The 13,553-nt window shown below is 56.3% G+C and overlaps 1 protein-coding gene across 2 annotated transcripts; it reads right to left on the bottom strand.

Annotated features, from left to right (window-relative positions):
- Nucleotides 1–921: 921 nt before the first annotated feature.
- On the bottom strand, nt 922–13,246 carry LDB1 (LIM domain binding 1). Of its 2 annotated transcripts, none has more exons than XM_065894127.1 (11): nt 13,054–13,246; nt 5,014–5,116; nt 4,844–4,888; nt 4,659–4,734; nt 4,461–4,563; nt 4,115–4,287; nt 3,475–3,597; nt 2,967–3,050; nt 2,751–2,874; nt 2,404–2,546; nt 922–1,689 (listed from the first exon to the last, which is right to left on the bottom strand). In XM_065894127.1, the coding sequence occupies exons 1-11, from the start codon at nt 13,076–13,078 to the stop codon at nt 1,459–1,461; spliced, it is 1,230 nt and encodes a 409-aa protein (XP_065750199.1). In that variant the 5' UTR covers nt 13,079–13,246; the 3' UTR covers nt 922–1,458. The 2 variants fall into 2 exon arrangements, with proteins under 2 accessions (XP_065750199.1, XP_065750198.1); XM_065894126.1 differs by having other exon boundaries at nt 1,459–1,689; nt 2,398–2,546; nt 13,054–13,078.
- Nucleotides 13,247–13,553: the final 307 nt, after the last annotated feature.

The raw sequence follows: 13,553 nt of genomic DNA, 5'->3' as shown, positions 1-13,553 counted from the left end.
AAACAGGATGTGGGGGACCCCAGAATCCAGAAGGAAGAGTGGGGAGAGAGGTGGTGCTAACACTTCTGGAACTGGCCACAGGAGAAGGCAGCGAAGCCACAGAGCTACGTCCAGACTCATGGGACCCTGCTCTCGGCCTCACCCTGCGCCTGGAGCCTCCACATGTCCAATTGTGAAACAGAGCTGAGGATCCTGGCTGCCTCCCCTGTCCTTCTATGAAGAAGGGGAGAGAGGAGATACTGGGAGATGAAGAGCCTTTACTTCAGCTGGAGGACAAAAGCCTATTGCTCCCTGGTGGGCTCAGAGCTGGGACACCCTCAGTGGCTTCTACCCCTCCTTGAAGGGCAGGGGAGGACTAGATATGCAGTCTGAGAAGTTGGGGAAAGAGAGTACTGGAGAGTGGATGAACCCCTCCTCCACCCATGCCTGCCCAACTGAGACAAAACAAAAAACACAGTGACAAACAAGGCTGCTCCCTTCCCTCCACACTCCCTAAGGCAGGGAGCCTCCCCCTCACCCCATCCAAGACAGCTGCTCTAGTGGAGGACTTGTAAAGAATATACACACCGTGGAGGGAGGGGGTTGGGGGCTGGGATAGAAGGAGTCACAAGCACTAGGAGGGCAGGCCAGAGTCCTAGAGGATGGGGAAACAGAGACAACAGCAGGGGGCTGTCACAAAAGTGAGGCCATCAATGGCGCCCTACCCCCATGGCATGCCTTCCCCAACTCCAGTCACCCCAGAGGAAAAGAGAAGAGAGATGGCAAAGTGTCTCCTTGGTCTGAAGCTCTCCAAACTGTGTAAAATGGTGATGCATACCCCACTACCTCCACATAGGCCCTAAGCTCTCCATCTGCCAGGCATAGGGAGGTAGCTGGACCTTTAATAAGGGGAAATAGGGGACATGAGTGATTTTTTTTTTAAACTTACATTTTTAATAATATTATTTTTTAAAAAACTTGGAGCTGGGATAGGTGGCAGAAGGGAGGAGCCCAAAGCTTTACCCCTCTACTACCAGCCACCGAAGGGGAGGGTTTGGAGGAGGGGCATTCAATCAAGCCCCATAACTTTTAAGTCCCTAAGGGCTGTGGGCATAGACAACCCCAGGCTTGAAGAGGGTGGAGCCAGGAGGATGAGGGAACCCAGAACCTGGGGTGAGGATGGAGGCAAATGCCCTGGGAGGTGGTCAGGACATTTCTCAGAGGCCCAGGGTCCACATAGGCATCCACATGAGTACCCCCTTCCCCAAAAGGCTCTGCAGAGGCCAGCCCCAGCCCAGGGCCACTGGGGGGGCAAATCTTGGCACCTGCCCCCAGTGAGTCCAGTTCCTCCCTGAAGCAGGTAGATGAGGCTGCCCATTTTAGATGCTCAGTCTCTTCATTCTGTCTTCTGCTCCCTGGGGCTTCGAGGGGTGGGGCAGACAGGCAGAGCGCTGGGTGGTGGTGGCCATGGCAAAGCCTTTACTGGGAGGCCTGTGACGTGGGGTTCTCCGATTTGCTCTCTTGGCTGGACGGAGGCTTGCTGTTCCAGGGGCTGTTGGCGCCCAGGGCAGGGGAGTTGTTAAAGCTGTCCTCGTCGTCAATGCCGTTGGCCGCGTCAAACTGGGTGTTCTCCAGACGGGTGATGAGCCTCTCGTCCTCGTCCCCGAACTCCCCGCCCATCAGGGTGGGCTCCCCCACCACCATCACATCCTGAGAGTGGCGGAGGTCCCCAAACATAATCGGGGCAGGGGCTCGCCCAGCCCAGGGCAGCAGATACCCCCAGAGCCCCAACACCCACCCGGGAAACTCAACCCCACACCCCCCAACTTATACCCCAATTTAAAACCCCAACTCCTCTGATACCCTCTGCCCCTGGAATACTTCCCACTGAATGACTACAAAGCATCACAGCCTTTAACCTATATCCACTGGATTCTGGGAGAAGTCAGTCTACTCCTCTAGCTCCCTAGTCCATCTCTCCAAAATTTTAGCAGGCTCCTGAACTCTGTCCATTGTAAGAGAGAAGGAGCAGATCAAAAACACCGGTGGGGAAATGTATGTGCATGTATGTATTCTAGATTTGCACACATTCAAGTCTGTGTGTCCCTCTGTCAGCGTGTGTCTCTCTGGTGGTCTGTGTGCCCCTAAGCTGTCTGTCCTTTATGTCCATACGTTCCCATGGCTGTCTCCGTCCCTTGATGTCGTACGTTGCTACGTCTGAGTCTGTGTGATCACAATCATGCACGTGACTGACAAGGACTGTCATCAGGGACAAGAGTCAGCCCACGATGGCAAAGTACACTGGGAAAAACTGTCTTTGTTTCTACATCTGCTAGTGAGCTCAGGATGGGACAGGGTCAAGGGTCAGGGGCCAGCAGTGGGGCAGCCCAGAAGAGAGAAGAAAGCCGAGATGCTTACAGGTACCTGGCTGGAGAGGGCGAAGGTGCTGGCTGGGCTTTTCTTCTTGCTGTTGCTGTTGTTGGTGTTGCCGCCCCCCGAGCTCATGGTGCTGCCCCCTGACATCTTCCTTTTCCGCCGCTTGCTGGGCTGCTGCCGTGCAGGCTCCGCTGTGCCAGGGAAAGGAGACTCAGGTGGGGTAGCGCCCTGGGACCCTTATTCCCCATTCTGGCTCCTAAGGAGCCTGAGCCTACCCTGATCCCAATCTCACAGACCCAGGAAAGAGGAAAGGGCTTTGTGAGGAGATAGCGATACAGCCTTGGGAAAGCAGCATCAGATACTGGTAAGAGCAGGTACAGGTGCAAGGCACTCACCAGGGGGTGCTACCATGCGCTGCCACTTCTGGAAGAGGCAGGTCTTGAGACAGTCACGGGGGCTGAGGCTGTAGGTCTTGTGGCGGGACATGAGCTCCTGCATGGGCTCGAGTATCACACAGAGCTGGGGGGAGACCAGTTAGTGGCTTGTCAGGGGACAGACGTGGAGTGGAGACCAAATGGGATGGGGCAGAAATTGGGTGACCAGAGACTCACTCGGAGGTAGTTAAGAGTGGAATTGGACAGCCCACACCGGGTGATGTTTTTGGAGAGCTGATCCAACATCTGGGGGTCCTGGGCCTAGAGGAGGAGAAAGGTAAGAATACTAGCACCCAGGGCTTCCCTGGTGGCGCAGTGGTTGAGAGTCTGCCTGCCGATGCAGGGGACACGGGTTCGTGCCCAGGTCTGGGAAGATCCCACATGCCGCGGAGCGGCTGAGCCTGCGCGTCCGGAGCCTGTGCTCCGCAACAGTGAGAGGCCCGCGTACCGCAAAAAAAAAAAAAAAAAAAAGAATACTAGCACCTGGGTTGCATCTGCTCACCTGCCCTATCATCTTAGCCTCGTGACACCCAAGAGAAGAGGGGCTACTATATAAAAACCCATTTTTCAGATGGATAAACTTCAACCCTCTGTCTAGGGCCACTGGCGGGTAATGGCAGACCCCGTTCCACCCTTCCCGCTGCCTGCCCTCAGCCTTGTGGCTTAGGTTCTGTGCACAACTCACATGCATGGCAAGGATGCTGCGGGGGATGAGCTCTCGGTGCTGCCGGATGCTGAAGTGCCACGTCTTTATCCGCATCATGTCATCAAACATGAACTCCAGGTACAACCGGCCCTCCACACAAACCTGGAAACAAGCTTGTCACAAGTCTGCTCACCTCCCCACAAACGCAAAAGTATACCGGTTCCCCTGTTTCCCCATGATTCTCCCACTACGTACACTCCTGCCACCTGAACAGAAATCTGGGTGCATAACTGACATGGACCGTCTCCTCATATACCTGCCACACCGGCACACACACACACACAGACACACACAGACACACACACACACACACACACACACACACCAGTAGAAACGCTTAACAGATTCTCGTCCTCTCCTCTTGTAGCTAGTAAAACACTCGTCAGCCATAAGCTCCATGAGGACAGGCTCTTGTTCACTGGTGTCTCCCTGCGGCCCAGAAAACTGTCATGTACAAACTCAATACATGTCTGCTGAATACTGCAGCATGCCTGCCATCCCTGTGCATCCTGCCACTTCCCATTATGTCTCCCTGGGGAAAAGCCAAGTACATTTTTGGGAGCCAGAAGGGGAATCAAACCCAGGTACTTCAGTGCTCCACATCCAGCTGGGTGCTGACCTGGGTGAACATAGGTTTGCCATGCTGGGTCACCATGCTGCCCTGGTCACAGTCAAGGGAAACAAAGTTGCTGTGGAATGCCTCCTTGGGGTGCTTAAGTACATAGTAGAGCTCCGTAGCACCCCCCTCAAAGATGCTGCGGAAGTAGCGTGGGATCAGGGTCCGGCCAATGGCTGCAGAGATGGGACAAACTCTTCAGAACAGAAGGATCTCAAAAGTGGTCAGGCAGATACCACCCCTGCCAAGACAGATCCCCTGGGACAAATACCCACGCCCAGATCTTAGAAGGACACAGGAGATGTACGCTCTTACAGCAGCACTGGCAGGACCCCCAGAGGTCACTCACTATATCTCTTTGGTCCATCCTCCAGGCAGAAAGTGATGGTTAACATGGCATCATCCTCAAAGAACTCAGTCGTGAAAGCATCCCACCAGAGATTGTCACACTCCTAAGAAGCACAGGGAGGGGTGTGTGTGTCAGAAGACATGCCACAGGGGTGCCCAGATGGCCCTCTCCCTCCAAGCTCCTTTCCCCTGGCTATACCTCTGTCCAGTTTTGAAGCCGTTTGTTAAGCTCGAATATCCTGTAGTCAGTTTGGTTGCCATATGGTGTGTGCCTCCTGGGGGAAGTGAAGAAGGGAGATCAGTAGGAGCAGAGCCTCCCCCTCACCACCCCTGCCTTCACCCCTGTAATGGAAAGCACCAACCTCCCCACTGGACTCCACTTACCCAATCCCAGGCTCCAGGTAGGTGGGCGGGTACATGGGAGTTGGGCTGTGTAAGGGAAGAGGCTATGAGAATGGGGGTGGAAGACAGGAATTATTGGGGGGTGTCACTCCCTCCCCTTTTCAGGCAGGATGCCATCTGGGGAAGGAACAGGAAGTGGACGAGAAACTCACCCCACATCCCGATCTAGCATGGTGCCGGGATGGAAGGGGGGGAAGGCGTTGCCGTTCGGGGGCTCCTTGGGTGAGTACAGCTTGAATGACTTTGAGGAACAACCTAGAAGGGAAAGAAAGAAGGGGTCTCCTGAGTCCCTCTTGGCAGTGCTCCTAGAAGTCTGCTAGACTGTATGCACAGGGACTGGTCTTCTGGAGCCCCCGAGGGCACTAGGGGAGGGAGACTACCCTACGGAGCACCTATCCCAGTTCTTATTAAGAAACTAGAAGTTCTCAGCCCTAATACCCAAGACCCCATTTCTTCATGTGGCTGAGCCCTGGATGACAGAATTGAACCTGGGAAGAAATGTCAATACCACAGGATAAATAAATATCTAAATATCAGAATCTAAAATTTTGATAAACTCCCTTTTCATCTACATTATTTTGTTTAATCATCATCACAAGCTTGTGAGGTAGCAGGGTGGAGTGTAACATTCCCATTTTATAAATGAAGCAACTATAAGTCCAAAGGGACTTACCAAGATCGTACAGCTACTAACTGGCAGAGTTAGAACTCAAGTCCTAGGGCTCAAGCCTAGTCTTCCGATTCCCATATCCTATAGTATTTACCCCTCTATTGCCCTCTGGAGACCAGGTTGGGGGAGGGTAAAAGGGGATTTTGCCAACTCCCTGTTCCTTCTCCACCCCCAGGGTCTCAGGAGGGCAGGGGATAGAAAGATAAAGGGGGGGGTTAGTGCCTGCTGGGTGCCGCCCACCAGATAACCAGTTGGGCCTTCTGCCTCTCCCACAAACGGCCACTCCCTTATCAGCCCAGCCCCCCACACACACACCCACCATGGGTCTAGTATTGTCTCCAAACCAGAAACCCAAAGCCTCAACCCCTTTTCTCTCCTTAGACTTGCAGTGAGGGAGGGAGGTAGACAGGCCTCCAATGGGTCCCACTCTAGTTACATATAGAAAATAAGAAGCCCCAGGGAAGGAGCCTAGGTTTCAAGGGCTCAGTCTAGGAGGCAAGTGGTAACTACACAGGGTCTCTGCTTGTGTGTATCTGTGCATGTGCTCATGTGTCCCCTCTCCACCTCACTCAGAAGCATACACAGTTCTACTCCTGCTCTACTATTACCTGACTGGAAGAAGTGTTACTTTCATAGCTAGGTAAGAGCCAGGTACCCTCACAATGCCATCTATCCCCTCCCCACCAGACAGGAGGAGATGGTGAAGCAGAGTCCTAGTCACAGCTGCTTCCTCATGTCCCCCAAACTTGATTGCATTTGGAAGGGTAGCTGTATCGGCTGTATCTGAGCCCCATCTCCAATTTAGATACAAAATCTATTTTGTTCCTTGGGAGAAAGAGACAAAGGAAGACCCTGTACCAACATGTATCATTTAATTCTCTCCCCTGGGTCCCCTCCTCACAATATGGGCCAAAGGAGGGTCCCAGAGAGGCCTACCCTCCACCGTCCCCAAAGACTCAGTGCCAAGACTCAGAGCCTGTGTGTACCTGCACACGCGTGTGCCTCATCCTGCCTAGCAGGCTTGCACCCGCAGCTCGCCCCAACATGTCTACCAAGGGCTGGAACCCAGCAGCCCCAGGCAGGATCAGGGTGCCTGCAACAGGCCCTTGCCCCACGCATGAGCTCTCACAGGCCACATCCAAATGCTCCCAGCACGACATACACAGCCTTCACATGCCAGTCAGGACTGAATGAGGAGCATGTGTCCTCAGGAAAGAGGCAGTCCCACCCAACCCCAAGTCTCCCCACTCCACAGACAGGTGGACAAGGCCATGTAGGAAGTCAAAGCTCACATTAGCAACCAGAAGCCAGGCCTGGGCAATGCACCCAGTAGTCTAGATTATTAGACCTGGCCCTCATCCCCTACCTAGGCCCTCCTTTCCCCAAAAGCATTACTGCCCCTGCCCCTCAGTTTCAGGACCACTTGAAATGTATCAGCTCAAGACCCTAAAGAGAAGGGAGGCAAAACACCAGAGTTCCTCTCTAACTCTGAAAAAAGTTTCAGAGCTTCAATTTCTCACTTGAGAAATGACAGGCATTGCCTGGGGCTAGGTGACAGTACTGAGGAGCTAAAGCCCAAAGCTTTGGGGCCTCTATTTACACGACCAGTGAATGGACACAAATAAACTCAGCATCTCTCCAGAGCCATAGCAACTCCCAGTAGCCCCAGCACAAGGGCTGGGGAGTGAGGAGAGAAGGGGAGGGAACATCACCCAGACCATCTGTCCCCGCTGCTGCCTGTCCCCAGCAGCAGGGGTAGAGGGAGCAACGTGGGGGTGGGGGTGAGGGGATGGATGTGTCATCCAGTCTTGGAGTCAGGCAGAGTCCCATCTCCCACCTCTAGCAACCTAGGAGCCCTTAGGAAGGGGGAGGAAAGAGGAAGAACCCAGAACTCGTAAAGTTTTCTCAGAATGGAAGCTGCATCCTGTGGCCTAGGGGGGCACCTCCAGCTGGGTATTTCCATGGTAACCAGCCTGACCCGAGGGCAGGCCCCCTCCCTTTGGGGGCTGACCAGAGGTCAGCAGGCCCGAGAGCCCTCTCCTCTATGAGCTGGGTCACCTCTCTCACAGCCAGCATACCAGGCCCGGGCCAGATGGAGGACCTTCCACCCACCCCCAACAGGCTTGCAGGGTACCCAGACTTACTTACCTGGGAGAATTGAGGGGGCCAAGAGAGGTGCGGGGAGCGGCTGCGAGCCCAGAGGGGCCCTGGAAGGGGTGAGGCCTGAGGGGGGGCCAACTTCAGCCGCTCATGTCCCGAGTGGGACAGGCAGGCCTGGCTGGGAGTTCCACTCCGCGGGCTGCACAAAGACTCGCACGCACGGCCTCGGCCCGCCCCACGGCGGCCACAGCCCCGGGAGAAAGTTACAATGGCCACTGGGCTGGGGACCCGGGGCCAGGGGGCCGGCCTGGGGGGCGGGGGGCCGCGGGGAGTCCGGAGCCTTCTTTGTTTGCAAGGTTTCCCTCAACAATGGCTGCTCCGCTCTTTCCTCCTCCTCCTCCTCCTCCTCTGCTCTCCCCGCCGCCGCCTCTGCCTCTGCCTCCAAGCAGCCCGCCCGCCCTCCCCAGGCCAGCAGGCCCCTCCGCCGGGGCACCAGCAGAGGCAGGGCCCGGCACTCACACTCACTCACACTCGCTCACGCACAGACACACACAGCGCCCCGCCGGCTCCCTTCCTTTTCTCCCTTTCTCTCCCTCCCTCCCCGCTGGCTCTCTCAGAGCCTCTCTCAGAATGAGGCCCCAGGGCGGGCGGAGGGTGGAGCTGCCCCCACCGGCCCCGCCCCCTCCCTGCGAGGAAAGAGGAAGAGGGAGAGAGGGGAGGGAGACAGCTTGAGAGAGGGAGGCAGGCAGGGAGGACTGCTGAGAAAAACAAAAGAGAGACAGAGACTGGGAGAGACAGGGGACAGGCCGGAGAGAGGGAGGCAGAGAGACTGGGTCTGGAGAGACCGGGATGGAGGGGAGGGCTGTGGGAGCCAGGAACTGGAATGCCGCTCCCAAGCCCCAAGCGGGGTGCTCAGGGGTGAGCTGGGGAGCCTTAGCCACAGGCAGGGACGGAGGAGGGCACTCGTCCTCTCTGGAGACTCCCAGTATCTTCTAACGGTCTCCCAAACATCCCCCAAATCTCTCTTCCTCTCCCTAGTGATCTCTCGGGTTGAAGGCTGGCCTGAGCAGCCACCCTTGGCTGGTGAAATCCCAGAGCAGCTGGGGGGAAGGCTCCAGGGGGTTATTTTTGACAGAGACACACTCAGACTTCAGCCTGTAAACACTGATTGGAAGGAGGGGGACACTCCAGGTTCCCTGCCCCCAACCCAGCTTAGTTCCAAATGCTGACTACCTTTGCAGGAAGCCCCCTTTCCCCCACCCACCCATCATCATCATCACCACCACCACCACCACCACCACCACCACCGGAGGCACGTGAGTGCAAGGGAAAGGGGCTCTGTTAGAGCTCAGGAAGGCAAACTTGCCCATCTGAGGGTCCCCAGAAGGGGTCTAGTCTGCTGCTGAATCCTCCCCCAAACCCTAGGAAAAAATGGTGTATGGTTACCAGGGTAGGAACCTGTTCTCCAATGCAAGGGGGGAAGCCCAAGAGAGGGGGCTTTTCTAAAACTTGGATAGTGGTCCAGGCCCTACTACCTGGACAGAAACACACACACACACACTCTCTCACTCTCTCTCTCTCTCAAGTGGGGGGCAGTAAGGACTTCCTTCTGCTTTGCAATTTGAGTCTCAGCTTTGTATTCCCGCCCCCCCAACCAGATTCACACACAGCCCCACAACAGGAATGGCATACACACCAGCTGACTGTGCAATAATAATACTATTGCATCTGGCTCTGTGAACATCCTCCACACACAATTAACACAGCTCACTCTCACACAAATCCGTACCTGATACACACTTCAACCCGTGATATACCTCAAACCTCAAATAAACCCAAACCCAGGACACACACACATACACAGTGGGACCTGTGACGCACATGCCCCAAGCCCCAAGACATACCCCAAAACTGCATTATACCTCCTGAACCTTTGACAGACTGCTACACACATACCCTGACCATTTGTTACCCAGGGACTAACCCCACCCCCGTCTGAAATCTGCACACCATTCTCCATCATGGCCTGGCCATATGATACATCCTGGCTTTCATAAACCTATCGAAATCTATACTATTCAGCCAGAATGCCTACCATCATACTGCCTACCACCAGGACTTGAGATACTTGTCCTGACTCCCAAATTTACAGCCCAACTCTGGGATAACTACATTCCTCCCCCACTGACAGGACAATTCCTGTCATTTGTTTTGTGCCTTTAAACTTTCCAAAGCACAGTCACAGGCAGTACCTCAAGAGATCCTAATAGCATCCAGGGCCTATTATCCTAACTTGCACAGATTACAGTGAGACAGGAAGGCCTGAGGCTGGAACCCTGGTTCTAACCCCACTCATACAAGCCCAGCCCTGGGGCACTGCAGCCATTCCTACTGCCTGCCCCCTCCAAGGAATGGTCACTCCAGGCCCCAAATGACTATCTACTTGGGGAGGGGAGATGGTTGTGTGCTCTGGCTTCAGCATCCAGTTCAGAACTCAGAACCCCCACCCAGTCTGTCTCCTCAAATTTCAGGGAGAAGGGCCCCTAAACCAGACCCTGGCATATCATTCAAAACGGGCCCTCTCCTAGTTCCCCTTCTCCAGCAAGTCCTCTCTCAGTTCGGACTTAATTCTCCCACTTGCACAGGGGCAGATGAGGTCCAACTAAAGAGAGCAACTCAGAGTTAGAAGGCTCTAAAATTGGTGGGAGGTGGGGTGGGGAGAAAGCAGGGAGCAGCAAAGACTGACAAAGGTGATGAGGGAGGGAAGAGCAAGAGCACCCCTGCTGGAGGTGGGAATTCTGAAGGGGAGCAGCCCGCCCCAGCCCACAGGATAAGGCACCAGCACTGCCCCCTGCCCGGGCCCCTGGGGCTCCCTGACCCAGGCCTCCAGTGTGCCTGCCCCCCTTCCTTTGTCTGTGCCCGGCCTCCCGTTGGCCTGGCGCTCTGCCATCCTCCTCTCCTGGCTCCCAGCCGCCACCACTGCTGCCTCCTCCCCTCCCCCTACTCCTCCCTACCTTAACCCTTCTGAGTCACATGCTGCCCCAGACAGGCCCTGGCCCCCTCAGCAACCTGCCCTGCCCAGGATGATGTCCCTTAGCAGAGGTCCTCCCTGCTCCTGACCAAAGCCCCAGAAGCTACTACACACCCCAGGAGCACTATGAGAGCTAGATGTGTGTATGTGTGTATCTTGTAGTGTTTCCTTCTGCATGTGCATGTGTGTGGGTCTGCGTGTGCTCTGGCTTCCCTCAGTCACATGTGTGGGGCATGTGCTGTCTCTGCCGGGCTGGGGGAGGAGGAGCCGGGAGACAGCAGCAGAGCACAAAGGAGAGACTCAGGCAGGCAGGCAGGCGGGCGGGCGGGCGGCAGGCAGGCAGCCTGCCAGGGCGCCTGGGCCCCCACCCCAGGGCTGCTCAGGTTGCGGGGGGTGGTCTTTAGGCCTGGACTGGACATGCTGCCACGGGGTCCCTGTGTTCGGCCATGTGCTCACACACACCCATGCAAGCGTGGTGCCCTCCCTTACCCCGAATCCTACCATTTCTCACCCCCAGGCCACTCTCATGCCCCTCCCCAAGTGGTTCTCTTGAAGACTAACCTCCATCCATCCTCTGTGGCACCAATCCATAAGACTTCCTCACATTCAGAAAAAGATTCCCCACTCTCAGCCATCTTAGGCCCCCTCTTCCCCAACCAGATCACCAGACACACAAAAGGAACATACCTTTTAGGGCACTGCCTTAAGTTGTCCCCCCTCACACATACAGGTCCTCTTCTGTACCCATGCTGCTCCCTGAGAGACTGAGAGGGAAACTTTCTCCCTTCTCCTACAGGACCAGGCACCCTACCTCAACTTCAAGATCAACCTCCCATCTACCTCCAGCCTGACAACCCTTCCATACTCACCTCCTGCTCGCTATTGGTAGGCACTAATAATCATATTTAAGACTCAGCCCTTTAGCTATGCTTATGTAGGGTGATGGAGGATCAAGGCCATGGGATGGACTCAGAGAATGGATGGATCTGAACAGGGTACTCAGCGTGGGGCAATTGTAAAGAAAATACACAAACACACACACCAAGCTGGTAGGAGGAGGAATGATGGGGCCAGGCAGGATTCCAGCTTGGCAGGCTCTTCCCTCTCCTCCTCTCCCCGACCCTCTGCAGCAGGAGCCAGGGGTTCCCACACCTGGATATCCCAGGATTCTTAGGCTCTACTAGCCCTCCCTCTGGGCCCCATGCCCCTTAAACATCAGCCTCAGCAAGCACTTTAAGTGTGTGCCCAGCCCAGCAGAGCTTTGGCCTGGGTCACATGATTTTCAAGGAAGCTTCCGCACTGGCAGCTTCCCTTGGGGATGTGTGTTGGGGGGAGGGGGGTTTCCAGTTGTGAGGTATGGGCCTCCCAGAGAACAGGGCATTTGGAGGGGCTAAGGATCCAAACCAGGCTAGATTCAGGAATACCTGACTTTCCAAAGAAAGCTAACTCCTGCCTGGGACAGAAGGGGGTCCTGCAGATAATTCAAGAACCCAGAGTCCTGGGGATGAATATAAACCGTGTTCTGAGGCCCTCTGAAGACCACCTCTCCAGTCACACGGCCCCTCTCCTTCTCCCTGGCAGCAGGAAAGAACTCAGACCCAGGCCTTCCTCCTCCCTAGGAAAGAACTCAGACCCAGGCTGTCTGTCACTGGCAAGAGCTGATGTGTTTGGGGGGAGGCAGGGATCTGAACCTAAGTCCTCTCATTGGGGTCAAGCATCGCTCCCCTCAATTCAACTCTCACAAGTCACTCTTATTTCCTAGCTTGCCTGGGGCTGCCACATTCCCCCTCCCACTAGGGCGAAGATGCCAGACCCAAGGGCCCAATTATCTGCCCCCCACACCCCAGGAGGACCTCGTGTCCCTCAGGAGGGCCAACCTTCCCTGGCAACAGGCAGGATAATTTGGAGGGGGGCAAGACGGCCCCCAATCAATCCCTCCCCCCAAACAGGGTCCTCAGAAACAGCCTGGAGGGAGGTGTCACAGAATAGGTAAGAGGGAACAGGCAGCAGGGAAGGGGGGGCAACCCAAACCAGCCAATCACAACTGTATGATGACCTGAGGGGGGGGGTCAAAAGTCCAGACTCACTTCTGATTGGCTAACACCCTGGAATTCTGGGAATTTCAGCCCCCCCAAAACCCCTCCCTAAGTAGCCTCCTCCACCAAAAAACACACACAAGCTAACCCCAGCGCCCCTTACCCGTGCCTCTGGGCTGCTGCGCATTTACACAGTTGGGGAAAACCTTCCCCCGACTGAGGCCCCACACACCCCTCAAGCCTCCGACCACAGCCATGCTATCGACGCCCCACACACAAGTTCTCACCAAACAAGGGGTGAAGGATCGGTAGGGAGGGTTCGGGGAGGGGCCGGGCGGCCGCGCGCCCCACTCACCAGGACAGGCACAGCCCACTGACATCTTCACATCGCCCGCCGCTGGGGGCCCAGCCAAGTCACGGTGCCCGCCCCGCGCGGGGACAGGCTGGGCATGAGCCGCCGCCGCCGCCCGCGGCCCCCGCTGTCCTCGCCGCCGGCCCGGCCCGGCCTCGGCCCGGTGCGGGCGGCCCCTGGCTGCAGTGAGGGGCCTGTCAGGCGTGGAGCAGACAGGAAGGAAGCCAGGCAGGAAGGCGAGCTGTCTCTGCGTGTGTGCGCGCGGGTGTGCGTCCCCGGAGTGTGTCTCTGTGTGTGCGCGTGTGCGTGTGCGTGTCTGTGCGCTCCCGCCGCCCTCCCCGCCGCCAACGCCGCCGCCGCTGCCGCTCGCCCCCTCTAGCTCTCGCGCTCCCTCTCGCTCTCGCTCTCGCTCTCCCTCTGGTAGGCGCCCGCTCACCAGCCCTAGTTGGGCTGGGCCGGGCTTTATTAATATGCTAATTGCCTGCTAGTGGGCGGGGAGAGCA

Source organism: Phocoena phocoena, chromosome 16 (genome assembly GCF_963924675.1).
Source record: "Phocoena phocoena chromosome 16, mPhoPho1.1, whole genome shotgun sequence".
Classification (NCBI taxonomy): Eukaryota; Metazoa; Chordata; class Mammalia; order Artiodactyla; family Phocoenidae; genus Phocoena; species Phocoena phocoena.
Note: the sequence above shows the minus strand (reverse complement) of the source record. Positions and strands in the feature narration are given on the sequence as shown.

What these genes read in the sequence shown, in the direction of transcription:
- LDB1 (XM_065894126.1), bottom strand. Translation starts at nt 13,078, where the DNA reads ATGTCAGTGGGCTGTGCCTGTCCTG. An exon ending in TACCTGGAGCCTGGGATTGG is followed by an intron (nt 4,735 to 4,843) that starts GTAAGTGGAGTC and finishes CACTTCCCCCAG; the next exon opens with GAGGCACACACCATATGGCA. An exon ending in GCAAACCTATGTTCACCCAG is followed by an intron (nt 3,598 to 4,114) that starts GTCAGCACCCAG and finishes GCTTGTTTCCAG; the next exon opens with GTTTGTGTGGAGGGCCGGTT.